The 27,809-nt window shown below is 37.8% G+C and overlaps 1 protein-coding gene across 4 annotated transcripts in view; it reads right to left on the reverse strand.

Annotated features, from left to right (window-relative positions):
- RABGAP1L (RAB GTPase activating protein 1 like) overlaps positions 1–27,809 on the reverse strand; it is a 744,918-nt gene that overhangs the window by 293,825 nt on the left and 423,284 nt on the right. For all 4 annotated transcript variants that reach the window (XM_086343675.1, XM_086343676.1, XM_086343677.1 and 1 more), the window contains exon 14: positions 21,256–21,369. In XM_086343675.1, coding sequence (XP_086199801.1) covers positions 21,256–21,369 — 114 coding nt within the window. The remainder of the gene's footprint in view (positions 1–21,255; positions 21,370–27,809) is intronic.

The raw sequence follows: 27,809 nt of genomic DNA on the forward strand, positions 1-27,809 counted from the left end.
CCAAGATACTTTAAAGTATTAAGATGGATTAATTAATTGAATGCAAGAGTAGATGGATCTACTACTTGCAAGAGATATCTTGTCTACTACAAGAGATCTACTTGTCTACTACAAGAGACATCTGATAAAAGAGGTAATAAAATATTAATTATAGAATCTAGGTGATAGATTTATGGATGTTCACTGTACAATTCTTTGAGCTTTTCTGTGTATTTGAAAATACTTTGTAACTTTCGGGGGGAAAATATTGTTCCTATACTCTCTTCACTCTGATTTGGACTACAGACTACTCTTCTGGCTGGGGTCCCAAGGGAATTTTATATATTCAGTCAGCAAGTCACTATTTACTGAGTATCTATTATATAATCAAACATTGTGCTGAGGTAGACACAAGGATGAAAATATATGGTCCATGTTCCTTAGCTCAGAATCTTATAGAAGAACTCAGCACGTACAATGAGAAAGTACACAGTGAGATGAATTCCAACCAGAGGGAAAGGGTGTGTAACCAAACCATACTGCAAGGAATGGAGATAAAGGCAAGAGAAGCATCTTAGACAAGGTGCTACTGTCTTAGTCTTATAGAAGAGGATGTGACCTGAATTGCTGCAAGCTTGGTCTCACATTCTTGAAGGAAGAATACTGAGATTCTTCAGACATGCTGCATGTCAAAGGCAGACGATGTCAGACACTGTACTAAATGCTTTCCCACATTCTCAATCAATCCTCACAAAGCCTGTGAGATGACAAAAGTGATATTGAGAGAAGGTAATTAACCTGGGCAAGGTCAAACAGTTAAAGCCAGGATCTGAACCCAAATCTTCTCAAATACAGAGCCTACATACATTATACCTTTATTTTATCACTGCTGGAGACTGTGTTCTCTCAGAATTCGTATTTTGAACCCCCAAAGTAATGGTTATTTCGAGGTGGAACCATTTAGAGTTGATTAGGTCCTGAGGTAGAGCTCTCATGAATGGTATTACTGTTCTTATGAAGAAGATTCAAGAGCACTCCCATACTTCTTCCGCTACTTGTGGACACAGCAAAGAGATGGCCATCTATGAACCAGGAAGTGAGTCCTCACCAGACACTGAAAATTGCCAGCACCGTGACCAAGGCTTCCCCGCCTCAAGGACTCTGAGTAGTAAATGTTTAAGCCCCTCAGTGAGTGGTGTTCCTGTAATAGTAACAGGCTAAGACGTTCACTTAGACTATGTGCAGAATTATTCTTCTTAGACATTTATGTGTTTGGATCCATGTAAGATAAGAGGGTCCATCTTCTGATTTGCCTTGGGGTTCAATAGACATGGAAAATCACATTGCATACTCTCAAGAAAAAAGAAAAGACGGTCTGATCAAGGACAGCTTAATATTTTTAAGTCCATAACTTCTGGGTTTAGGGAAGGAGAAGTTTTCATTTCTTTATGTAATATGCGTGTTTATTAACATACTGACTACAAGCTACAACTTAGACATGAAAACATAGATAGCTGTTAAAGCTTAATCATGTTGGTGCTAACACGTACATATAATTTAAGTTCTCCTTATTAAAATCAGTATGGTGGGGGAAGGAGAGGTTGGTAAAAATTGAGAGAGTAGCATTGGAGAAGGAAATGGCAACCCACTCCAGTGTTCTTGCCTGGAGAATCTCAGGGATGGCGGAGCCTAGTGGGCTGCTGTCTATGGGGTCGCACAGAGTCGGATACGACTGAAGCGACTTAGCAGCAGCAGCAGCACCAGCAGCATTGGAATATATATACTACCATGTGTGAAATAGCTAGCTAGTGGGAAGTTGCTGTATAACTCAAGGAGCTCAGCCTGGTGCTCAGCGATGACCTAGAGGAATGGGATGGGGGAGTAGAGTGGGAGAGAGGCTCAAGAGAAAGGAGAGATATATATACTTATGGCTGTTTCACGCTATGGTATGGCAGAAACCAACACAACATTTTAAAGTTAATTATCCTCCAATTAAAAATAAATTATTAAAAATTAATAGAAAAAAATATGGAAAATACTTGATTTTTTTTTTTTTGCGTTGTGAGTAACTGTTATGTAGATAAAGATGCTAACTTTGAAAATAATTTTCCAAGGGTACTAAGACTTTCTTTGTCAATCCAAAATACACAATAACCATTACTGTCCTTGAATTATTTTAAAATCCTAAAGGAAAGTTTTTAGTCTTAGAGCTAGATTGTCTAAAGCCTTATCCACAACCTGTTACTCCCCAAACACTCTCACTCACATGTCTTTATCAGATTGATACAGAAAATATAGAATGGTGTTCCTCTTTTGTCTCAGAAATGTGGAACCTACTGCACTATTTTATCAAACAATCACACTTACAGATAAAGATGAAGGAAATTCAGACTCACAGGAAGAATGAAATCATAAGATTCTCTTTAACAAAACACAAAGGCTGCTATGTGGGCATGCAAAAAGGAATTAAACTTCTAAAACACAGTCCCATTCAGCTTCTTGATACTACTAGAGTACTGATGTAGTTGCTGACTTACTGGCTATCAATAGACAGTAGTTAAGTTTATTGGTTTTAACCATGACATGTTAAGTGTTTCTCTAAACTCTAACCTAAATATTGAATTGTCTCACAATTTAATATAGCTCTGAGAACAGGAAATACTAACTCAGATTTCCCTACTTTAATAGGAGCTTGACATTTATGTAAAGCCATTTTTCATTTATTAATATTAGATAAACTGTTAAGTCTATCACTACAATGAACTTCTGCCAACATGTGACCAAAACAAACAGATAAACAAATCAGCCTCTGAATTATTGCTCAGTAGCCCTTAAATGAGTATGCTATGGAGAAAAATCCAAATATAAAATATGTAGAATAAATTCACTTACAAACTAAAAAGAGATCTGATCTCACACAATCTGAGACAAAAAAAGAGATACCGAAGAAATACTATTTTAAGTAACGCTACAATAAGCTAAATGAAAAGAGGTCACAAAGTGACAAAATCATTAAAACACATGGTTGTCTAAAAGTAGAATAACATTTAAAGAAAAGATTACTTAATATAGCACAAGAATATAAGTGGCTTTTCAAATAATTCTTCAGCATTAATTTTTCTAACAAATAACCAGTAACATTTATTAATAACTACTATTTTTCCAGATTTTGTGTTGTGGTGCTTAGATGCTCAGTTGTATCCAACTCTTTGCAACCCCATGGACTGCAGCCTACCAGGCTCCTCTGTCCATGGGGATTCTCCAAGCAAGAATACTGGAGTGGGTTGCCATGCCCTCCTCCAGGGGGTCTTCCCAACCCAGCGATTCAACCCAGGTCTCCTGCATTGCAGGCAGATTTTTTACCATCTGAGCTATCAGGGAAGCCCAAGAACACTGGAGTGGGTAGCCTATCCCTTCTCCAGGGGATCATCCCAACCCAGGAATCAAACCGGGGTCTCCTGTATTGCAGGAGGATTCTTTACCAGCTAAGCTACCTGGGATATGTAAGTAATTTATTTAACCCTTACAACAACGCTCTGAGCTAAGCACTCTTAATATCCCCATTTTATAGAAGAAAAAACTGAGGGAAAGTAAAAGTAAACAACTTGTGCAAGGTCACCCAGTTAGTAAGCAGCAGGCCAGACTCAGGCAGCTCCAGTCTACAAACTAAGACCTGCTGCAGAGCCCAAGGCCTTAGCAACTGTCGGTATAAAGTCTCTAGATCTCAGTGACTGTGACATATGTGGTACAGTTCACGTGAGCAAAAGAAAGACCTAATGATAAAACACAAAGTTTTCTTTCTGCTATGTAATCAATGAATGTTCAGAAACAAATCACAGAGAGAGCTTTAGCTAAAGAGGAGGAATGCTAACACAAAGTTTAGGACTGTGGTTGACTCTGGTGAGGGAACACTGAATCTGAGAAGAGCACCTGGGAATATTCAAAAATATTGATAATGATATATTTCCTAAATTGTATCTACAGGGATGCTGCTTCTATTATTAATTTTTCAAAATCATAAATACAAATTATGTTTACTCATTTGAATGTATGATACATTTCATAATTTTAAAATTTGAATATATTTTAAAATATTTCATAATTTTAAAAATTTGATAAATTTTAAAAATATGACATGTTTCATAATTTTTAAAATTTAATTAAAGTTTTAAAAAATGACTTATTACACTGAATGGAACACAGCACTGGTTTATGTTAAGATTTCAATTTGGGTGACATCTCTAGGATATAAATTTATGAAAGACACACTGAGCTGGAGTTTAATATAATGATTCAAATAGTAAAACAGACAACTAATGAAAACTGCTTTTCTCGGAGAAAACTGTACATGTATGGCTGATTCTCATTACTTACCCTAGTTATGCTCCATGAAGTTTCTTCAAACACTGAATCGAGCATATACTCAATTCCTATCCCTAGGGCATACAGTGTCTTAGGCTTCTGCAAGCCTCTGGTCACAACACTTTCAGCAACTGATCAATATACAACCTTGTGTTACATGTGTTTCTACTTAAATACACCTTTTAAAATATTTATTGACTCATTAATGGTGAAATCACAGCCAACAGCGTTTCACTCACGCCTGAATGAAGTTGATCTAACACATGTATTTCCTCCAGAGGCACATCACAGCCTTCTGATGCTTAGCAAAACAGGTCGCACTTCAGCACAACACGTGGGGAACACTTTAAACAGCAAAATCACCAACAACAAAATCACCAGAAGCACAAAAACGAAGTAATAACTACACTGAAAAAAACACACTGGTGTGTAGTATGAAAGCTGAGGCAAGAAGGCAGAGCATAACCTAGCTGCATCTGGACTCGGCAGGTCTTCACTCATCAAGCAACTCAGACATTGTGCACAGGCACATCAGTAATGACTACAAAAGCACCAAAAGTATCAATTGTGAGGTTACAAACAAATCGTAGCAAGTAGGTGAATCTGAAAATATGGAATCAATGAATAACGAGGATCAACTCTGTGTATGTGCGTATGGATAAATATATTTATCCATGTCTACATATATTCTTGAAGTTACACATCTTTTTGGACACACACATGTATAAACACACAGGCATATCCAAAATTAAGTTGAACTTGTTTATTTCTGAAGAAGTCTACAAAAAGTTAATCAATACAAAGCATTTATAATTAATAAAACCAATACTGTTATTGATTGGAATAATAAATTATTAGTTTTATGAAGGACCACAAACATTAGAACAATCAAGTAAATGAAAACTTAATGTGAATGTAGCCCCACATACAATTTGAAGTTTTAAAATTTGATTATAAATCAATATTTTATTAAAAATTTTCAGTACTCAATTTCCTGATCAAATTCCTTTTCATGCAAACCTTTAAAATATTATCACTGACATATTTTTATTTGTTTCTTTACTATTCAGTACCAGTAGTCCACAGTAATGAACCACTCATTAACCACTATTTTCTGTGAAACTCAGCATGTGTTTTACCATGAACATAATATAGCTAGGTTATCAGATTAGCTGGAATCAGAAAATTAGTCCCTAACTACAGTGACCAGGACAATAACTCTAAAATCATTGATTGCTGGGTTCAGATCAGATCAGTCGCTCAGTCATGTCCAACTCTTTGCGACCCCATGAATCACAGCACGCCAGGCCTCCCTGTCCATCACCAACTCCCAGAGTTCACTCAGACTCATGTCCATCGAGTCAGTGATGCCATCCAGCCATCTCATCTACTGTTGTCCCCTTCTCCTCTTGCCCCCAATCACTCCCAGCATCAGAGTCTTTTCCAATGAGTCAACCCTTCGCATGAGGTGGCCAAAGTACTGGAGTTTCAGCTTTAGCATCATTCCTTCCAAAGAAATCCCAGGGCTGATCTCCTTCAGAATGGACTGGTTGGATCTCTTCGTAGTCCAAGGGACTCTCAAGAGTCATCTCCAACACCATAGTTCAAAAGAATCAATTCTTCGGCGCTCAGCCTTCTTCACAGTCCAACTCTCACATCCATACATGACCACTGGAAAAACCATAGCCTTGACTAGACGGACCTTTGTTGGCAAAGTAATGTCTCTGCTTTTGAATATGCTATCTAGGTTGGTCATAACTTTCCTTCCAAGGAGCAAGCGTCTTTTAATTTCATGGCTGCAGTCACCATCTGCAGTGATTTTGGAGCCCCCCAAAATAAAGTCTGACACTGTTTCCACTGGTTCCCCATCTATTTCCCATGAAGTGATGGGACCGGATGCCATGATCTTCATTTTCTGAATGTTGAGCTTTAAGCCAACTTTTTCACTCTCCACTTTCACCTTCATCTTCACTTTCTGCCATAAGGGTGGTGTCTGCATATCTGAGGTTATTGATATTTCTCCCGGCAATCCTGATTCCAGCTTGTGTTTCTTCCAGTCCAGCGTTTCTCATGATGTACTCTGCATATAAGTTAAATAAGCAGGGTGACAATATACAGCCTTGACGTAGTCCTTTTCCTGTTTGGAACCAGTCTGTTGTTCCATGTCCAGTTCTAACTATTGCTTCCTGACTTGCATACAAATTTCTCAAGAGGCAGATCAGGTGGTCTGGTATTCCCATCTCTTGAAGAATTGTCCACAGTTTACTGTGATCCACGCAATCAAAGGCTTTGGCATAGTCAATAAAGCAGAAATAGATGTTTTTCTGGAACTCTCTTGCTTTTTCCATGATTCAGCGGATGTCAGCAATTTGATCTCTGATTCCTCTGCCTTTTCTAAAACCAGCTTGAACATCTGCAAGTTCATGGTTCATATATTGCTAAAGCCTGGCTTGGAGAATTTTGAGCATTACTTTACTAGCGTGTGAGATGAGTGCAATTGTGCGGTAGTTTGAGCATTCTTTGGCATTGCCTTTCTTTGGGATTGGAATGAAAACTGACCTTTTCCAGTCCTGTGGCCACTGCTGAGTTTTCCAAATTTGCTGGCATATTGAGTGCAGCACTTTCACAGCATCATCTTTCAGGATTTGGAATAGCTCAACTGGAATTCTATCACCTCCACTAGCTTTGTTCATAGTGATGCTTTCTAAGGCCCACTTGACTTCACATTCCAGGATGTCTGGCTCTAGGTGAGTGATCACACCATCGTGATTATCTGGGTCGTGAAGATCTTTTTTGTACAGTTCTTCTGCGTATTCTTGCTACCTCTTCTTAATATCTTCTGCTTCTGTTAGGTCCATACCATTTCTGTCCTTTATCGAGCCCATCTTTGCATGAAATGTTCCTTTGGTATCTCTGATTTTCTTGAAAAGATCTCTAGTCTTTCCCATTCTGTTGTTTTCCTCTATTTCTTTGCATTGCTGGGTTAGAAAAAGCTTAATCAGAAGTTTTCTACTAGTGGATCTGAATGCCAAATACTTCAAATTTCAGCTTTGCCATTTACCAGAATTATTTCAATTCCCTGTTTCAATTCTTTTGAGGCAACAAATATTTATTGAGCATCTACTATGTGAAAAGGTGATCTAAGCAGTGAACAAAAAGGCCAAAAATTTTTGCTGTCAAAAAATAAGCCTTCTTAGTGGAAAAATATAACAGCCTAAATAAATAAATGCCAACATAGGAACAAAGATACACACATGTATGTTTGAAATTATTAAGTGCAGTGGGAAAAAGTAAAGCAGGGAAAAGGGCTAAGTAGTGCTGGGTCAAGAGGAGATTACAATTTTAAGCCAGGTGGTTAGGGCAAGCCACACCGAGAAAGTTAACACTTGAGCAAGAAGTCTAGAGAGGTGAAACAGCAAGCCACAAAGATCTCTGGGAGAAGACTGTTCCAAGTAGAGGGGATAGCCAGTGCAAGGACTCCAGTGTGTGAGCAAAGCTGGCATGTATGGCTGGGGAAAAATGCAGGATGGAAAGAAGACTAATACATGAAATTACAGCCCTGTAAACCACTACAAAGACTTTGGTTTTTACAATGAATAGTACAGAAAGCCACTGGAAGCAGAAAGATCAGGTAAATAATTATAGCTTGGACCAGGGTATCTGCAGTGGAGATAGTGATTAAACAGTCAGGTGCTGCGTATATTCTGAAGACAGAGCCAAAAAGGCTTTCTAAAGGACAGGTATGTGGTATTGGGAAAGGAAGTCATGCACGGCCTGTTGACCTTTGCATGGCTGTAAAAGCACCATAGGCCTGGAACGTTTCCACACGTGGAAATAAGGGGCCCTCACAGCTTATGCTGAGCTTACTGTCTTGTTTGAGGGTATCTTTTCCTTTTCTAGCTTGATGTGTATTTCCTTGTTCTGCTGACGTGTGTGTGTCATATGGCACCTGACCAACCCCACCATTATTATTTACAGTCTCAGTGGAGATGGAACGTGGCCCATCCCTGCAGCACAGACCATCTCCCTGCAACAGCACAGGTGGGACTCGTTCACCATAGGGGGCTGACACTCACTGCTGAAGCTTACTTTGCTCTCTCTTTTCTGTGAGAGTAATGCATTGCTCCTTCCAATGCCTGTGTGAGTCGTATCTTTCTTAGTACCCCCAACATCTACAAACCATGCAGTGGGTTGAAATCCTGGGGCTGCTGCCCCTGCTGGGTAGGGAATGGTTGCTGCTTGTTAACAAGTAGTGTAAGAGAAAGAAAGGAGAGTCAAGGATGATTCAAGGTTTCTAGCTGAGTACCTGGAGTACTACTAACCGAGACAGAAAACACTATGATGATTCTTTCTGTTTGGAATACATTTGTTTTCTGACCAGACCATTTTCAGAGCAGTGACACAGGTGAAATCCTCACTGATATAAGTTTAAGACAGAGATGGAGAAGAAGAATTGGTTACAGCAAGTGTAGACAAATCTTCTGAGGACTTTTGTGATAAAGTGGAACAGATGTTTTCATCTATAACACAAAGGTAAATATAGAATCCATATAAGTTTATCTGAGAATTAAACAGAGTGCCCAGTACACAGTGAAGTGCTGAATAAATGACAGCAATGACAAGCTGACATCAAGAAAGATTATTATACCCTTTTCCCAAATATCTCATTTGAGCCATCTTGAGAATGAATGTGAATCTATCTGAAAGGGGTCTTACTACTAAAATTCTTATGGATTCTTAGGCTCACTGACTTCTTGAGAATGAGAATGATCAGTTTTCTATAGATGCCTCCCCTCAAAAAACACACAAGTTTGTTTAGATATGTGCTAAGTCACTTCAGTCGTGTCCGACTCTGTGCGACACCATAGACGGCAGCCCACCAGACTCCCCGTCCCTGGGATTCTCCAGGCAAGAACACTGGAATGGGTTGCCATTTCCTTCTCCAATGCATGAAAGTGAAAAGTGAAAGTGAAGTCACTCAGTCGTGTCTGACTCTTTGCGACCCCATGGACTGCAGCCTACCAGGCTCCCCTATCCATGGGATTTTCCAGGCAAGAGTACTGGAGTGGGGTGCCATTGCCTTCTCCAGTTTAGTTATGTAAGTTGTGCCCTTTTTTTTTCACTCTTTGAAGCCAGATATGCCAATGTAAGTCTAATATATCTTCACAAACTCTCACAAGTAAAACTCAGGAAAGACAGAAAGGATAATAAAATTCATCTGTAAAACATTATTCTACCCATTTCCTTCCTGATGCCATTAGGGAGAGAAAGATACAGAGAAGGGTAAGCTGGTATGGAATACCAGACCCTAATCAGGATTTCTGGGCTCCAAAATCACTGCAGATGGTGAATGCAGCCATGAAATTAAAAGATGCTTACTCCTTGGAAGGAAAGTTATGATCAACCTAGATAGCATGTTGAAAAGCAGAGACATTACTTTGCCAACTAAGGTCTGTCTAGTCAAGGCTATGGTTTTTCCAGTGGTCATGTATGGATGTGAGAGTTGGACTGTGAAGAAAGCTGAGCACTGAAGAACTGATGCTTTTGAACTGTGGTGTTGGAGAAGACTCTTGAGAGTCCCTTGGACTGCAAGGAGATCCAACCAGTCTATCCTAAAGGAGATCAGTCCTGGGTGTTCATTGGAAGGACTGATGCTGAAGCTGAAACTCCAATACTTTGGCCACCTCATGCGAAGAGTTGACTCACTGGAAAAGACTGTGATGCTGGGAGGGATTGGGGGCAGGAGGAGAAGGGGACGACAGAGGATGAGATGGCTGGATGGCATCACCGACTCGATGGACATGAGTTTGAGTGAACTTCGGGAGTTGGTGATGGACAGGGAGGCCTGGCATGCTGCGATTCATGAGGTTGCAAAGAGTCAGACACGACTGAGCGACTGAACTGAACTGAACCAGGATGACAACACCATCCATGTGGGGAAGTGGTGGCTGACAAGGTGAGTACATGCGGGGTGACATTCTGGCACAGGCGTTAAAGCCTGACCATGGTAAAGAGGCTCTCTGTGCAAGACAGAAGTGACAGCAGCAAGGGGAGATTGGTCACACACAGAAATGTTGATCTAATGGATTAATATTTTAAGGATAATGGGAGCTGGGTTTCTCATTGTCAGAGAAGGGAATTACAGATGCAGGACACTAGAATTAATCCTCTGGTGTTGGACTGAAGTTGGAAGTATTTCTATGAATTCATGGTTTTCAACACATATAAACCAATATAAAAACAAATGTGGGCAGTATACATCAGCAAAAAAAAAAAAGGCAAAGTAAGGATCTCCAAAAATGTGCTTCTCCTTAACAACAAAAAAAATGGCAGAAACTGTTAAAATCAAGTTTTTCAGAGCTCTGGATATTGAACAAAGTTTTGCAGCAGCCTGAGGGACATTTATTCCTGAAAAGCAACTGAATTTTGGTAAGAGCGAGGAACTCTGTGACATTTTTAACTTGCCATAGTTCCATCCTCTGCTCCGTAGCAACATGACGACCTTGAAAACTAACAGCTTGCATTCTGCAGTGAAAACAAGCAGCCTGGCAGCCACCAGAGGGAGCAAAATGGGACTAGAGCTTCCTGTAAAGACCCACTCCCAGAAAATTACGATTATTTGACCTATTGATTCCCCAAGGAGTCTACCTGCAAGGTTCACTCAGGATGAAAGCCTTTTCCCCAGGAGCATTTGTCAAAAACAATTACAGACAAGTTAAACATGGCCAATGCCTAAGGTGATAGATGAAAGTTGGAGAAGACAAGAGACTAATCAAAAGGCTTAAAGGTAAAGCTTGGAAACAAGATGTCCATAAGGGTTATGAAAGACTCAGATATATTTCTGAGATTTTATAGGGCCATACCTATGAGTAAGGTTTTAGAGATGCCCAAAGCTTTCTGTATGCTTTAGGAAAGGCCTGAGACAGTTTTAAAACCTCGCCTCTGGCTACCCATGAGATTCTGCGCAAGTAGAAAGTCAACTGACTGACTGACTGAGTACTGAAGACACACCTAAACACACACACACAGCCCCACGGCAAAGACTGAGAAACTGATGGTTACAAGCATTTAAGGAAATCTCTGTCTAAACACTAGCTAATCACCAAGTGGAGACTTCAGTGGCCACAAATGACAAAAAATAAAGACTTCACGGAATTAATGCATAGAAGTTACCAACCAAACTATATTAACAAACAACAATAAAAGCTGGCAAACCCATAGAGACAGAAAGTTCAATGACTGTCAAGGGCTGAGAGCAGAGATGATGAGAGACTTATAATGGATACAGGATTTTTTTTTTGAAATGATGGAAACGCTCTAGAATCAAGTAGTGGTGATGTTTTCATAACCTCTTAAATATACTAAAAACCACTAAGTTGGTTCACTTATTCAAAGGGGTGGATTTTATGGGATGTGAATTATATCTCAATAAAAACGTATGTTTGTGTGCATACACATGCTTATGCATGTCTATGTGTATATTTATACTTCCCAGCCCTGTTCACTGTGGTGCCTTGTGAGAAATGACATCCCAAAGCAATGAATACACCTAGCAGATCTTGGTTTCTTACCATTTTTGACTAAAGAAAACAGGGCTCCTTGGAGAAATGGCTAATTGTAGAACTAGGGCAGAGAAAAAAATCTTGGGACATCTTTTTGAAGCAGAAAGAAAGGCAATGCTCTAAGAATGACAGAGTACATCTATCACTTGAAGGTCTTAAAAGTCTCCTGCTTTCTAATTAGGGACAAACTGAGCACCAAAAGAAATAATGCAAGTGAGAGAATATAATCCCCTGAATAAAAGGAAGATTCACGAGTCCAAGTGACTACAGTAAGTAATAACTAAATGGAAAGTCTGATAAGGAATGAGATATTTACATAGCTACAAATTGTGTCACACAAAATACTTATCAATTACAAAGGCAAAAGAGTAACTTCATATCAGAGAAGCCTGGTAAACAGTATCTTATTCAAACAAGGTAAAAATGGGGAAGCACCCATACCTGTGTGCTACCTGGGAGAAAGAAGTTAGAGCAGAGAATTCCTTCTGTGTTATTTCTGCCAAAAACATATAACCTAAATCTAACCATGAGGAAAAAACAGGCAAGTGAAATTGAGGGACATTCTAAAAAATGACTGGTCTGTAATCTTCAGGTCAATAAAGTGAAGGAAAGAGTGAGAAATTGTTCTAGACAGAAGGAAATCAAGAAGGCAAGATAATCGAAGGAAAAATGTAATTGTAAACTAGATTCCTTCTCTATATAGATAATATTTAAATAATTAGTGAAACATTAATAAAGACTGAGGCTTAAGTGGTAGCAATACAGCAGTTTTTGTTTTTCTGACTTGGATGCTGTATTCAAGTCATGTGGGAGAATATTCTTGCTTGTTAGAAAACATCCTAATGTATTTGGGAGTGACGTCGCATCATGTTGGAGAATCACTCTCAGATAGTACAGGAAAATAAAATTCTGTACCTGCAACTTTCTTCTAAGTTTGAGATTGTTTAAAAAATATAGAGAAATATGGAAATAAGCATACATATATATAAATAAATTTGACAGGATCATTTTTGCCTTGATTCTAATAATAAAAACTTGGAGCTCAAAAAAAGATTATTAAGTTTTTCCTATATGCTGATAAAAAGGGAATATCAACATAAGCTCTAAAAACAGATTCAACGATATGAAATCATCTAAACACTGGTGACGATAAATGCAGAAGGCTACATGTCTCACAAATATTCACCCACAAAGCAATTTTCTTATCTAACATAGCTGGCAAGATTCCTAGATTTAAGTTTCCTTTTATATAACACTTTAAAAAAAAACCCTGGCAACAACTTAAAAGTGAACTGATATACCCTTTTGTTTTTAAGGAAATGTAAAGTAACTGCCATATCCTTTAAAAAAAATTTTATGTCCTTGTTATAAGAAACTACTGTGTGATTATGGTAAATTACTCGGAGGGTTTATACTCTTGATTTTTAAAAAATGGCACATAAAGGGCATCAAAAGGAGGAAGGAACTCTACAAAATAAAGAAAAGCAGCAGCCATGTTCTGAAGAAGTTTAACCTGAATAGTCGTTATGAATAAAACTGCAGAAGGAAACGGTAGAAAGAGAGAGTCTATGTACATTAAATTTTCATCTGAAATATCAGTGTGGTGACCATGAAAATGCACCTCTCAGATCTCCAACATCAGGGAACATATTGACCAAGGGTCCCAAGCGGTTGCACCAAGATCACACTTGCCATGGGCTGCTCCCAATTAATGACTGAGCACAGCAAGAACCCAAAGGCAGGCCAGCTTCTGGGAAAAGTGGGCGCTCACAGGCCACCCCAGTGGCTTTGCCAAACTTTCCTTAAAAGTGCCCCACATCCAAGACACTTCCATCTGACCCTCTTCCCTTCCCCTCTTCTTTCGGAGTCAGACTAGCATGGCTCACCCAGCTTCCTTCCCATTTTCTCTTACAAACACTTCCCCTAATACATTTTTTACACATTTAATCCTGTCTGGATGATAGGCTTCCTACAGGACATGGAATAACACAGTCAGTTGCATCAAGTCAAGAATGCTGACTCAACTACATTAACACCAGATAACCAGCACTGACTGCATCAGCAAGCAGGGACAAAGAAAAAGAAAATGTCAGAGACAGCCTCTTCCCTCCAAGACTGAACACACTGCAGAAAAGACGTAAATGAAACTAATCAGATAATGTTCAAAATATAATCCATAATAACCTAAATTGTGCAAGAGTATTTTTAATCTCTAAATCACTGTGGGTAGAAGTGGGTAGGACAAGCTTCACAAGGGAAGTGGGCAACTAAGAACTGGACAGATGGGAAGGAGGAGGAGAGCAATTCAGATTCACACCCTTCCAAGGTCTTTAAGACATGTGAGAAGAGGTCTGGTTAAGGAGGAGGCTTCAGAGTTTTAAAGACATTGCCAACTGCATAGCAATTGGTAAACAGGAAGGAAGTGCCCATAATTCTACAGCTAACTAACTCAGAAATAACTGAAGAGTTTATTACTTAGGATATTTAAGGCATCTGAATCTGGTATAGAAACACACCTCTATTGTGAGAAAAATCATAAATTCAGGAGGTACACGATTACCATTTTATTTGAAGGTTCTTAGTGTATGTCTTTGCAGGCTAGTTTTGTTTTCTCCTTTTCTAGTTTAAAAAGTAACCTTACTTTTCTCCTTTTCCTCAAAGAGTAATGTTTTCTTAAGAGAGTGACTATAATCAAACCCTTAGGATATACTCTAATCCCTGAATTCTAATTTTATACATTTTTATTATCCTCATAATCCCACCATTTCTCTTCTTTATTCTAATAATGGTGTGACGGCTTCAATTAGCCTTTCAGTTGAAAGACTACAGGCTCCACAGAAACTACAAAGCTATTTCAAGAAAAGCTCTTATGTGCTTATGCATATAAAGAAATTTAAAAAACCTCTTCAGACACTCTCAAGAGCATTACAAATCTCTCCTTCTCTTTCCAGAACTCCAGCTTCACAAACCTGACCTTTTCACTGTTACAGTTTCAGAAGAAAACTCCATATTTAAAATAACAGTATGTCTTCCCAGTTGAGCTCTGACTCATACAAAGTCTATCCTATTAATGTGTATTAAAGAGAAAAAAAATCCAAACATCCTTAATGTATGACTTTAATGATACTAACAAATATAAAAAATATTTTAAAAATATTTATGCAAAAGCTAAGCATGAAGTTAACCCCCCAACCATACACACAAGTGAAACTTTTCAACTTTAGGTTGCAAAGATTTTTTTTATGTGTATGTATATGTGTAAGCATGCACCTGATGTTCTGAATAGCTACAAACATAATTGTCCTTCCATAAAAGAAGCAGAAATAGCCAATTCTTCTAAAATTTGAAATGACTGATTTAAAGGAGGGGGGAAAATTAAACAAGCTCTTACTCTGAGAGATTAAGTCTTAGCAATATGATAATCTACTATCCCCCTGTAAACAAGATCATCAGTGAGTTTCCTCCTCCTCCAGAAACTCTGAAACTAATAACTAACAATATGTCTACTGAAAAGTTTGAGGAATACATTATAAAGGTTTGATCTCTCATATTTCCTTACAGGAGCTATGTAATACCTTATAGAAGGGGAAATTTGTGGGAAAGTGCCTATAATAATACTAAGAATAGCTCAGCAGAGATTTTCTGGTAGTACACTATCAGGTACACAAAAATTAAAGGTAGGGCCAACCAAAGAGGAAGGTCTCCAGGAAGTATCTCAGACTTTTAGTTAAGATCCTGGAAGATCCTAACCCTCCAAGTAAAAAAAGAAAAAAAAGAAAAACTGGCTCAAAGGGATATGGCATACTCCATCTTCTTAACAGAGGAATACTGAATCTGCTCGGAATAAACTAACATCATCCAAAGCCTTTATACTTTTTCATACACAAGACCCAGAATTCTATTAAATATGATTGGGCAGGCAAAAAAACATGAGTGAATAAATAAAAATCAAGAGAAAATAGGAATACATTCATGTAAAGTAAAAGGGAAAGTCGCTCAGTGGTGTCTGACTCTTTGTGACCCTATGGACAATACAGTCCATGGAATTCTCCAGGCCAGAATACTGGAGTGGGTTGCCTTTCCCTTCTCCAGGGCATCTTCCCAAACCAGGGATTGAACCCAGGTCTCCCACATTGCAGTCCAATTCTTTACCAGCTAAGCCACAATACATTCATAGGTGATCAGATACTAGATTTTATCAGACTTGGACTTTAAAATAACTGTGATTAATCTGTTCAAGAAAATGAAAGGGGGAAAAAAGTAATTTAACCAAGGAACTAGAATCTACTTTAAAAAAAATCAAATGGAAGTTCTAGAACTGAAAGTCCCTTGGACTGCAAGGAGATCCAACCAGTCCATTCTGAAGGAGATCAGTCCTGGGATTTCTTTGGAAGGAATGATGCTGAAGCTGAAACTCCAGTACTTTGGCCACCTCATGCAAAGAGTTGACTCATTGGAAAAGACTCTGATGCTGGGAGGGATTGGGGGCAGGAGGAGAAGGGGACGACAGTGGATGAGATGGCTGGATGGCATCACTGACTCGATGGACGTGAGTCTGGGTGAACTCGGGGAGTTGGTGATGGACAGGGAGGCCTGGCGTGCTGCGATTTATGGGGTCGCAAAGAGTCGGACACGACTGAGTGACTGAACTGAACTGAGAACTGAAAAATAAAACAACATTAATCAAGAATTTAATAGATTAGAGGAAGGATGATAGTAGGCTATAATGTGTTCAGAAAATGTCCTTCAAACTAGGAATCATTCAGGAAGCCCAAAGAAGGGAGATGCATTACAAGTAGTCAAATAGGTACAAAACTGTATTGAAAGTACTATCAATTCTGTAGCAACTCATCCCTAGTCACAGTTCAGTTCAGTTGCTCAGTCATGTCTGACTCTTTGCGACCCCATAAACCGCAGCATGCCAAGCCTCCCTGTCCATCACCAACTCCCAGAGTCCACCCAAACCCACGTCCATCGAGTCGGTGATGCCATCCAACCATCTCATCCTCTGTCATCCCCTTCTCCTCCTGCCCTCAATCTTCAATCAACCCCCCCATAAATCAAGAAAACAATATAAATAATACACAATTGTATCTACTTTCACAAGAGTCAGTAACCATTTGCATTCTGTAAAAATCATGTATCAGACCACTCATCATTTTGGTATCAAAATAACTCCTGAAATGCTTTAGTTCTTACATTAAATACAACCTCATTTTTTAGAAAAATATTTGTTGCAACAGGGGTTACATTTATTTTTGTCCTTCTACAAACCATTATACTGTCCAATTATTAACCCAGATGAACAGAGGTATGATTTTTCTGTAATATGCTCAATCCCTTACTTTAATTCACAGCAGTAGCCTCTTTTATATAAATCAGTTTGCTGGAATCAGAAAATTTGAAAAAGCAACATGCCTCAAATTAAACTGCACAAGAGTCACTTCAGTCTAATCTGTTGTGAACAATGTTTTAGCTAATTACTATGACTGACTTGTATAGATATATATATATCTAGAGATATATATCTAGAAGTAAATCACTAAATGTACTACATTTCATGCGTGCATGAAACACACTCCCAAACACAGTAACAGAAAGCAAGGTAAAGATTTCAAAGTAAAATCACACCCATTTATAGTCCTGGTATTGACAAACAGAGCTGGGACCTAATATAGGAGTTATTAGTAACTGTTTGATTCCTCATTCAATATGTCCTATTTCAGAAAAAAAAATTCAAGCAAACTATAATAAGAATAATCTTATCACACCCCACGCTCTTACTGAGGAGGAAATTTAAGAAGTGATTTTCCCAAAGTCTTAAATCTGCCTACAGGAGAAGTAAGAGCAGAACCGGATCTCTTTAAGTTTAGTCCTTTAAACTATGCCAAACTGTCTCCCAACTAAAACCAGATTTATATCATATGTAAATTAGAAAAGTGCTAAAGATACTTGGGGAGACCGTATCTTCTTCCTCCTCTAAAGGACACTATTTTAAAATATGTTGTTGACATAATTAATAGGAAAGAAAGGAGGGAGAGAAGGGAAAAAAAAGGGAGGGAGAGGAGAGAGAAAAGGGAGGGGAAGGGTGTCAAAACCTTCTTGTTTCTAGAATCTTATGAATCCTATTATACTTTCAGTTCCACTTCCACACAAAATTTTATGACAACGGAAGAATCTTTGAACCTTTTCAACTTCCTCCTACTCTGAAAAAGATATTAAGAGTCAAACACTAAAATTGACAGGGCCATTAAAACATGACAGTGAGTTTTTACCAGTATTCCCTCTAATCTGACAGTTCAGATCATTCCTCATTTCATCAGAGTCACTGAAAACTTTTTAACTACAAAGTCAGACTGTATCCTTGAAACTAGAGTCGATTTCTACACTTATTCTAACTTCAGTTCTCTTAATAATTTCTCTCTCAATTTAAGAGCACAGCATATTACATTTCTAGAACAGATTTCATTGATGAGGAGTTGTCAGAAATAAATGAGGTGATATATGTGAAAGTACTCTGTAAATTTGAATTTATTATAACACCTGGAAGGTATTGTGTGAAAAAAAAAGTCTATAAATGTGTTGCTTATGTGAATACCACCATTCTTAGTGGTAAATCATTAAATGCATTTCCTTTACAATCAAGAGTGAGACAAGGATGTCTACTATCATTACCTCATTTTAACACTATAATAGAGGTTCAGGTCAGTGCAATAAGACAAAACTTATTAAGGAAAAAAAACAATAAGAATGGCTTAAGAAGCAAAACTGTCCTAATTTACAGATTATGTAACTAAATAGCTGATTTAATGCCAAGGTTTTATTAACGCTTATTCAGCTTTGTGCAAAGTATCCAGAATGGAAACTTTATTGCTGAGACTGTGAGGTATGATGTTAGATACTATTCTAGAAATAAAAATGATAGAAGAGGTACATCATACTCAGTGACCTTAAAAGTCATACATGGCAGGATAGAGCTCATATGGCTCAAATTGAATACAAAAAGGAAAGGAAAGTGGATGTACAAACTTGAGAAGAATATTTAATCTAAACCATTTGTGATTATCACCACCATCACAGGTTTTCCTGCAAGAGGACTGGACTACTAAATCACAGCAGCTCAAGAGGAAAAGGAATTGTGTCAGTTACAAACTAAGTGGTCCACAAAGCAGGACCCCAACAAATTTTGGTTTCTCCAACATTTTCTCATATATTCATCTCTCCTCTCCTCCATCATCAAAGACAGTTGAAAAGTTATGTTTGGGTAATATATATTTTAGTACAATATTAAAAGCCTTAAGAAATTTTATTCACTATCTTGAATTCTGAAATGTTTTTAATATGATTTTTTTTTTGGTTTTCCACATTTTCATGAAATTCAGTGTGATTTAAGCTACTTAGCAATTATAATGTATCTTAGAGCTACATTTTCATAACATTTTTTACTCAGAAAGAGTTTAAAACTGTGTCATCATATTACAAAACACACACTGATAATCTAAAATGGCTACAGAAGCTGTGGGAATGTATACCAAATACTTTCTAGTGAATTCAAGGCTGGATTATTGGGTATCAACTACTTAAATGTACCAACTATTTAACTTTTATCTTTGTGTTTAGTAGTGTTTTGGATGTTTCCCCTCTAAATCTTACATAAGGAGGCAAATACTGGTTTACTACAATGGAGCAAAACTGTGAGGTAAAGGCTGCAAGCACATCGAGCCATCTGTTTCAGATATGTGAAACAAGTTTCTAGATTCAATCAGAGACAAATTGCAAGAAAAGTTACTGAATGGCTGAAAATATACTAAAGTCTAGGAGAAAAACGGTGCTCCATATAGCATAAACCAGACCTTTCTAAATAACTTAAGAGACTATGTAAGTTTTGATATCTTCCTGATACAAGCCAGACACTAGCTTGTAAAATTTCAAAACTGGTAGAAAAAAATCTTAATAATTACATTTCCTTTTTACAAGCATATAATGAATAAGATACATTTTTTGTGATATTTGATGGTTTGGGGCATTTTAAAGACTAGATGACATATCACCTTCCAGAAATTAGTACACTGTCAGACTTTAAGTTAGTAATATATTTCTAGCTCTAAATGATATATTCATATAAAAATAGACTTCTGAACAGTGTGTACATTTATAATCCTCCAATATGGCTACATCAAAAGAAAAGAAATGGGGAAAAAAAAAAGACAAGATAGGAGTAGGTAGAAGGCTAAAACACAAACATGCAAGAAGGATTTTAATCAAAGTGTTACATTTGCAGAACATCAATCCTACTTGATTAGCACATGTAAGCACTGCTTTTATAAGTGCCATTTTTTTAAAAAGTAAATATAAAATGATATTGATATGTGAGTGTATTTCTGACTATCTACTTACTAATCTCTGCTACTTAATACTTAACTAAAGGCTAAATTTGATAATTCAGAAATGTGTAATCTGGCTTGAAAATTAGCCATGGTGTTTGTTGTTTTCCCATATTATTACAAGATTTTTGTGTAGCTCACTATTCATTCACCATCTTTACTGGAATGGCAGCTAAGGACAAATACTGAATATACGCACCACACTTTGTAGGACATTTTAACTTTGAGGATAAAGGGCAAAACTTTTTTTAATGGAAATTTTGCAATTTTGAGTCTCTAGCCTCAATTAGCATGGACAATACAAGTTAATGATATACAATGATTTGAAAAGTTATTCTGCATTTCTAACAGAACTTTGAGACATGAATAATCTGATAACTATTCTCCACTAATAAAGTCTTTTTTTTTTTTTAATTTAAGCAAGGCCTATTTACTGAAAATCAGGAAACAGTTTTCTTCCAAGTCTACTAATAATGAGAGAGAAGAAAGATTTCAAAACGGGACATTAAAAACTGCACAAAGATGTGACAGAACTCAGAGGATATCAACAGTATCAGAGAACCTGCCAGTATCCAAAACAGGTGCCAGGCTGTTTCCTCCTTTTGCCTGCTGTCAAAAACTGCAACAACTGCCACATTATCTTGTCAGGCAGACAGAGTCGTCGAGAATCCTCTGAGCCTCCACTGCAGTAGCCTAAGAGGACCTTTCAGCGCCTTTCCTGTTAGCATCAAAGCCAAACTGAAGTCAGACGATGCCCCCTCCCGCACAAGAAGGTACAGAGCACGCAGCCCGAAAGTCACCTTCAGGACTCAGTATGGAGGATCTGGTGGTGTTAGTGTAAAGGACAAACAATGGCACAAGGCAAATAAGAAACGCAGACAGAAAGAAAATCGAAAAAACTTTAAGATGCGTTCTTAGAATATAGCCCTGAAAAATAAGTTAGAAAAAAATAAGGCAGAGGGCCCTACCTTGCAGATCTTGTAGAGAGATTCTTGGCCATCTCCTCCAGTATCTTTGAAGTAATCGTGTGCAGGAAATGTACGATGAATATCTCGAGTAATAACACTCTCCTGGGCTGAGTCCTAAAAAAACAGTAGAGTTGGTCATTAATCTAAATTTTCTTAATTATGAAAAATAGTATGCACATGTTAAAACATTTCAAACAGCACAAAAAATATTTGCCACTTCCTCCATTAAAAAAAAAGACAAAAAAACCTGCCTTCCTTCCCAGATGCCTAGTTCCATTCACCAGAGATATTATAAATACCACCGACAGTTTCTTTTGTGTCTTTCCACCCATTTATCTCTAGATGTGTGAATCCATATTTATGTGAGGGGGAGAGGAGAGAGGGAAGTTGCATACACCCACAAATAGACATAAGCTCTCTGCTCTTTTCACTTAACAGGATAACTGATAAAATATTTTGTATTGCTACATGTAAATGTACTTCATTCTCTTTAAGAGCAACTATTAAAAAGAATGAGATACATCTGGATATAGACATACCACAATTTATTTAACATTTTCTTATCACTGATGTTTTGTATTTTTTCTATTTATATCACAAATATTATCACTAGGAATATTTCCATACATACATGTTCAAGACAGATTCCTAGAGGTGGAACTGCTAGGATACTGGATATATGCATTTCCATTTAAGGTACTTTCCCTTCAGAGTTGTTGTACCACACATAATCCAAACAATGATAGTGTCTGTGTTTCTCCACATCTGCCCCAAACCAAATATTATCTGACTTTTTAGAGAATCTGATACGTGAAAACTCAGACCATAGTCATTTAAAAAATACAAAATATTATCAATCTTTCCTCCCAATAGGTAAATTACCCGACTCATTTGCTTCAGAAAATAAAAAGCCCCCAAACTAGCATCCTAAGATGACATACATTTTAAATATAAATCCAGAGGCTTTTCTTTTCCAGACAGATTTAGGATCTAAAAGTTCAAAACTGAGTAAGTTCTAAGCTTTAAAAAAATTGATTAAAAAAAATGATTAATCATTCACTTGAGTTTATTCTTCTCAATGTTTGTTTTATATGTTTAAATGTCAAGAAAATAGAACGAGACTATTTCTAGCAACCCCAATAATGAAAATATTCTCCACAATTAAAGAAGCATCAATGATTATTAATGCAAATTAAAAGTGTTGTTTAATATCTTGTTTCCATATTTGAACAAATCCCTTCTTTCAGTTAAAATTAAGAAAAAGAAAAAAATGTTTAATATATGAGTTACTTTAATAAATGCTATTTCTTTTTCTTTTCTAGCCGAAAAGTATATAAGGAGGAGTAGCTGAGGAGCTCTAAAGTTAAGCCAGAGCCTTCTCTTGCTGCCTTTTTCATTTCAGCTGCCATATCATGCTGGGTGGTAATTAGATCGTATATCATGTGGAGAAACAACTAAAACTGAAACATTCCAAATCTGCCAGCAAACACCAAACATATTATAAATCAGTCCAGAGGTAATTCTGATGGCTTATAGGAATGGAATGCTAAAGACAAATAAAAATGAAACTTTCAAAAAATTACCATACCTTAAATAAAAGAATACAAAGAAAGTTTACATTTATCATGGCCAATGTAGTTTCTAATGGTACAGACTATTGGGGCAAGGTGGGGATACAGAACAAGGTAAATATAAAGGCAATGTATATGGAAATGTATTACAAAATGAATGATTTATCTGGTCTGATATTGAGTCTAAGCAGGTGAATCTGGTACCGGGCAGATGAGTTTTCACTGTCCAGATTTCCTCCATCAGTGGGTTTTCTTTTCAGTAAGTCTCCACTGACAAACTCTTTGAAAAAAACAGCCAATGAAAATGTTACTCCTCCCAAGTTGAACTATTTTAGGGGCTAACATGTGTCGACTGCTTCACAGGATAACTCACTTTTCACTTTCTGAGATGCTGCGGGAAAGAAATCATTGGACTATATTCCCTAGAAACTGCCTACTCTGTTGGTATCATGCTATGTTTAAATGGTGCCAACAGTCTGATTCAGAGAAAGAGAAATTTATCAAAAATTTCTAGGATATAACTGCATAATATTGTCAATTTTTTCTACGAATAGTTGAATCTTCCTTGTTTGTTTTAAAAAGTAAAGGGGCAAAATCAAATGAAAATATTGGGTTGGGCAGAAAGCTTGCTTGGAGTTTTCCATAAGATGTTATGGATAACCCATTAAAAATCATAGACTTTTCTGCACTTAATAAACTTTACCTTGCTATGATTACTTTTAAATGCTTTCTACATATGTGTTTCTAGAGTTTTCTTCCTACATATTGCTCTCAGTTGACTAAGGGAACAATTTCTGGAACTTCACTTTATAAACTAAACAAGCTATTTTTAGCTACATTATTCACTGATGCCTTTCATTTAAGTGAAGGTTAAGAAGTACACTGAAATGAAGTGAAAGTTACTCAGTCATGTCCAACTCTTTGCAACCCCAAAGGAGTTCTCCAGGCCAGAATACTGGAGTGGGTTGCCTTTCACTTCTCCAGAGGATCTTCCCAACCCAGGTCTCCCACATTGCAGGCGGATTCTGTACCAGCTGAGCTACAAGGGAAGCCCAAGAATACTGGAGTGGGTAGCCTATCCCTTCTCCAGAGAATCTTCCCAACCCAGGAATCGAACTGGGGTCCCCTGCACTGCAGGCTGATTCTTTACCAACTAAGCTATCAGGGAAGCCCTAAGAAGTACACTGCTGCTGCTGCTGCTGCTGCTGCTGCTGCTGCTGCTAAGTTGGGTCAGTCGTGTCTGACTCTGTGCGACCCCATAGACAGCAGCCCACCAGGCTCCCCCATCCCTGGGATTCTCCAGGCAAGAACACTGGAGTGGGTTGCCATTTCCTTCTCCAATGCATGAAAGTGAAAAGGGAAAGTGAAGTTGCTCAGTCGTGTCCAACTCTTCGAGACCCCATGGACTGTAGCCTACCAGGCTCCTCTGTCCCTAGGATTTTCCAGGCAAGAATACTGGAGTGGGGTGCCATTGCCTTCTCCGAAGAAGTACACTAGACTCTGTTTACACACTATTATGAATGAAATTGCTAGAGAAAATAATAGTGTTTTCAAAGCAAAAGCTGAAGTTAATCATCTTCCAATTACCCATACTGTTAAGAATAGGAATGGTATATATTCAGGAACCCACATCTAATCCCCCGAATTTATCCACTCAATCATTAAATTATTTGAGTCAGGGAATCACTAAACCTAACATTGCAAAAGGAAGACAAAATGATTTTTCTCTTCAATATTCATCCCTTCTTTAAACTTATTCCAATTATAAGAAATAAATAAAATGAACAGAGGACAAAAAAGAAGCCAAGTAACTGACCATCCAAATATCTAGAGTTAAAACTTTCATGTGAAAATCTCTCTTAAAATATGGCCAAAAACATTTTATAAGTACAACCAAAATTGATATGAGGTCATGTTCTTGGAAGGGCCCCATAAACAGTCTCAAATCCTTACAATTACTCTTAGAATGACAAGAGGGAAGAATTCACTTCCTGACAGGTGGCAAATTTACCACTATCTAGAGACTCACAACTTTACCCACAATTTACTTCCCCGGGGATGTATGTCCCATTCCGATCTTCAGTCCAATATGGTGGCTCAGTGGCTCTGGGCCCAGTCAAACTCATCGGGTCTACTTCCGGCTACTTCACGTAACAACTATAGAAGCTCAGACAAGTTATTTAATCTCACTAAACTCAGTTTCCTCATCTTTAAAATGGGGTGGTCATACCAAATTCATGTTGTTTAGAATAAGATAATGTGTTTAAAGTGCTTAGCACACTGCCTACTATCAAGTGAACACGTTAATCTGTGTAGTTGCTAAGTTGTGTCTGACTCTTTGTGACTCCATGGACTGTAGCCTGCCAAGCTCCCTGGTTCATGGGATTCTCTAGGCAAGAATACTGGAGTGGGTTGCCATTTCCTCCTCCAAGGGATCGTCCTGACCCAGGGATCAAACCCACCATCTCCTACACTGGCAGGCAGGTTTTTTATCAGTGAGCCACCAGTGAAGTCTCCAAATCTAAGAATACTCATTAAAGAAATAAATTAAAAAAATAATAATTATTCCTCCTTCTCATTAAGGATCATGTTCAGCTGTTTAAAATTGTGGTGAATTTATTTTTAGACATCCTTCTGTATTTGTACACTTTAAATAATGAAATAAATCACTGTTTTTCTTCAGATATCATAAACACTGTGATTATGAAACCAATTTCCTTTGAGCTTTCAGCGTGATGAGGCACTAATGCATATACACCCTCTTCTAAATTTTCTATCAGGCATCTTATGTATATTATGTCTGAAATTATCCTGGTTTCTATTAGCCCATGATGAAAAGCAAAAGTGAACAATTATTTAGATAAAGTGATGTTTAACCCAATATGCAATGCTGGGGCCACTAACGCCAGTGTGAACACTCTGGCTCCAGCTTTGCATATATTCATGGAAGAAAAAAATATACCCTGAAAGGAGACTGGCAAGCACAGAGTACAGCAGAAGCTAAATTTGCCAGAACAGTTACCGTTTTCATTCTTTACTTCAGAATTCAGCATCTGAGGATCAGCGAGGGGTTGAAGTCACGGTTAGGGACAGAACAAATGCCACCGTTTCTAATACAAGTCTCCCTGCTGGACCATCACCATCAAGAAAATCACTGGTAGGCAAAGTCCTTAAGATCATCTTCTATCCTGCCTAAGGAGGCATCAGCTTGGGCCACACATACAAGCTGACTCAGAGCAGAAACAGTAGTGAGAGGTTTGGAAGAAAGTCTTTTCTTTCTTCCTTGAACCACACTCCCCTGATACTACCACCACACAGAAATGAAATTTCTATTGAGTTTATCCTTTAAGGATTTTCTTTCATTTCCAAACTGCTAAGTCATAAAATAAAACTTTTCTTTAACAATACATCAATCTCTAGTGTGACAAAATCCATGGCCTGACAAAGGATATATAATTCAACTTGTTGAAGATCAGTTTAAAATCATTGCTAAGAGGTATGATAAGTATCTCAATTAACTCTTGATCATTTTAAGTGGAGACAATTTATAGCCTGTTATCAAGAGGATTATGTAAGTTTTCTTCCAGTATATTGTATATATTCTGACATCTTTCTAATCCTCTTAATTCTTCTTTGAAGACAATCATCACTTACTTGCTTGTTGTGAGAAAGAAATGAATACAGCACTGAAGTGTCAGCAAGTATTAGGAAGACAGGTTTGGATGACCATACCTTATTATTTTTTATGGAACAATTTCTAGGCTGTCAACAACTGGAAAGGTATTCTAGTGAGGAGAGTGTTGTCACATGTGACTTTAGCACCAGATAAAGTGAAAAAGTAATGTCCTGATAAACAAACACCTTTGGCTGTACTCTGATTTGCTACATTTTTACAACTCTCGCTGCACCTTTTCTTATGAATCTCTATTGTCAAATCCAAACGAAGTGAATTTTCACTTTTCATTTCAACTTTTAAGTACCATGTCAACTTGTATTATTAGAGATGCCAATGTAGACCAAGCGTAGCCACAAGCAGTCAGCAGATAAATGATTCAGAGCCTAAGAAAAAAAAATTGACCTTAAAACGTGCCTTCTATTCTAACTCCACAGGGATCCTCCTTTAGTTCTATGCTGGAGCTAGATCTGTGGAGAAACATCACAAACTAGTCAGCTTACATGTCCCTGAAAGCAGATGGGTTTGCAGTGGTGGCTCTGATTTATTTGCCTTGATGTTTGCCAAAATTCCAAAGAGGCAGAGATGAAAGGAGAAAACATAAAAAGTTCATTCTAGTTTCAAACATGCTACTAAAATCATGAGCTAGAAACAGTAACACAAAAAGGCTGGATCACTGTCAGCCTTCATTTCTTGAATATGGGCGGGGGGAGTCTCAGCATCAGCAGGGTAATATGGAAGCAAAGAAGTAAATGACAACTTAACCATATTGTTAGCAAGCTGCTTCCTGGGAACTGCACAAACATGCTGCCAGATGTCTCAGAATCAAAGCCTGACACAAAGGTCAAAAATATAAGCCGTATTCTGGCTTCAACTAGAAGGAAATCTCTTAGGGGGAGTAGCAACGGTGAGAACAAAGAGCAGGGGAAAGTGAGGGGACAGGAAGTACTGTCTTCATAAGACCAGTCAATATCCATAACGAATATCTTAATCTTGAAGGGACTGCAGGGAGTGCAGCGGAATTATGTGATTAGAATAAAGCATTTCTTGGGGACTAGAAGACTAAGAAGCACTGTAGCCTATGAGAACGCCTGGATTTCCCTGAAATCCTAGGGAATCCAGTCAGGTACCTCTCCAGGATGAATATCTGAGGTTACTTTTAGACTCCAAATGCATCTATGGCCATATTTGGATATGCCCTCATTCCCAGGACTGCTGACCACTCACTGTCTCAAAATAAAGGTTCAGCTGGTGTACTTGACAGTCTTGGAAACTCGTATCAATGGGCAATGATAAATTCTGCAACTCTT

Source organism: Bos grunniens, chromosome 16, assembly GCF_055505025.1.
Source record: "Bos grunniens cultivar Pamir isolate PY7600 chromosome 16, Bosgru_T2T1.0, whole genome shotgun sequence".
NCBI classification, from domain to species: Eukaryota; Metazoa; Chordata; class Mammalia; order Artiodactyla; family Bovidae; genus Bos; species Bos grunniens.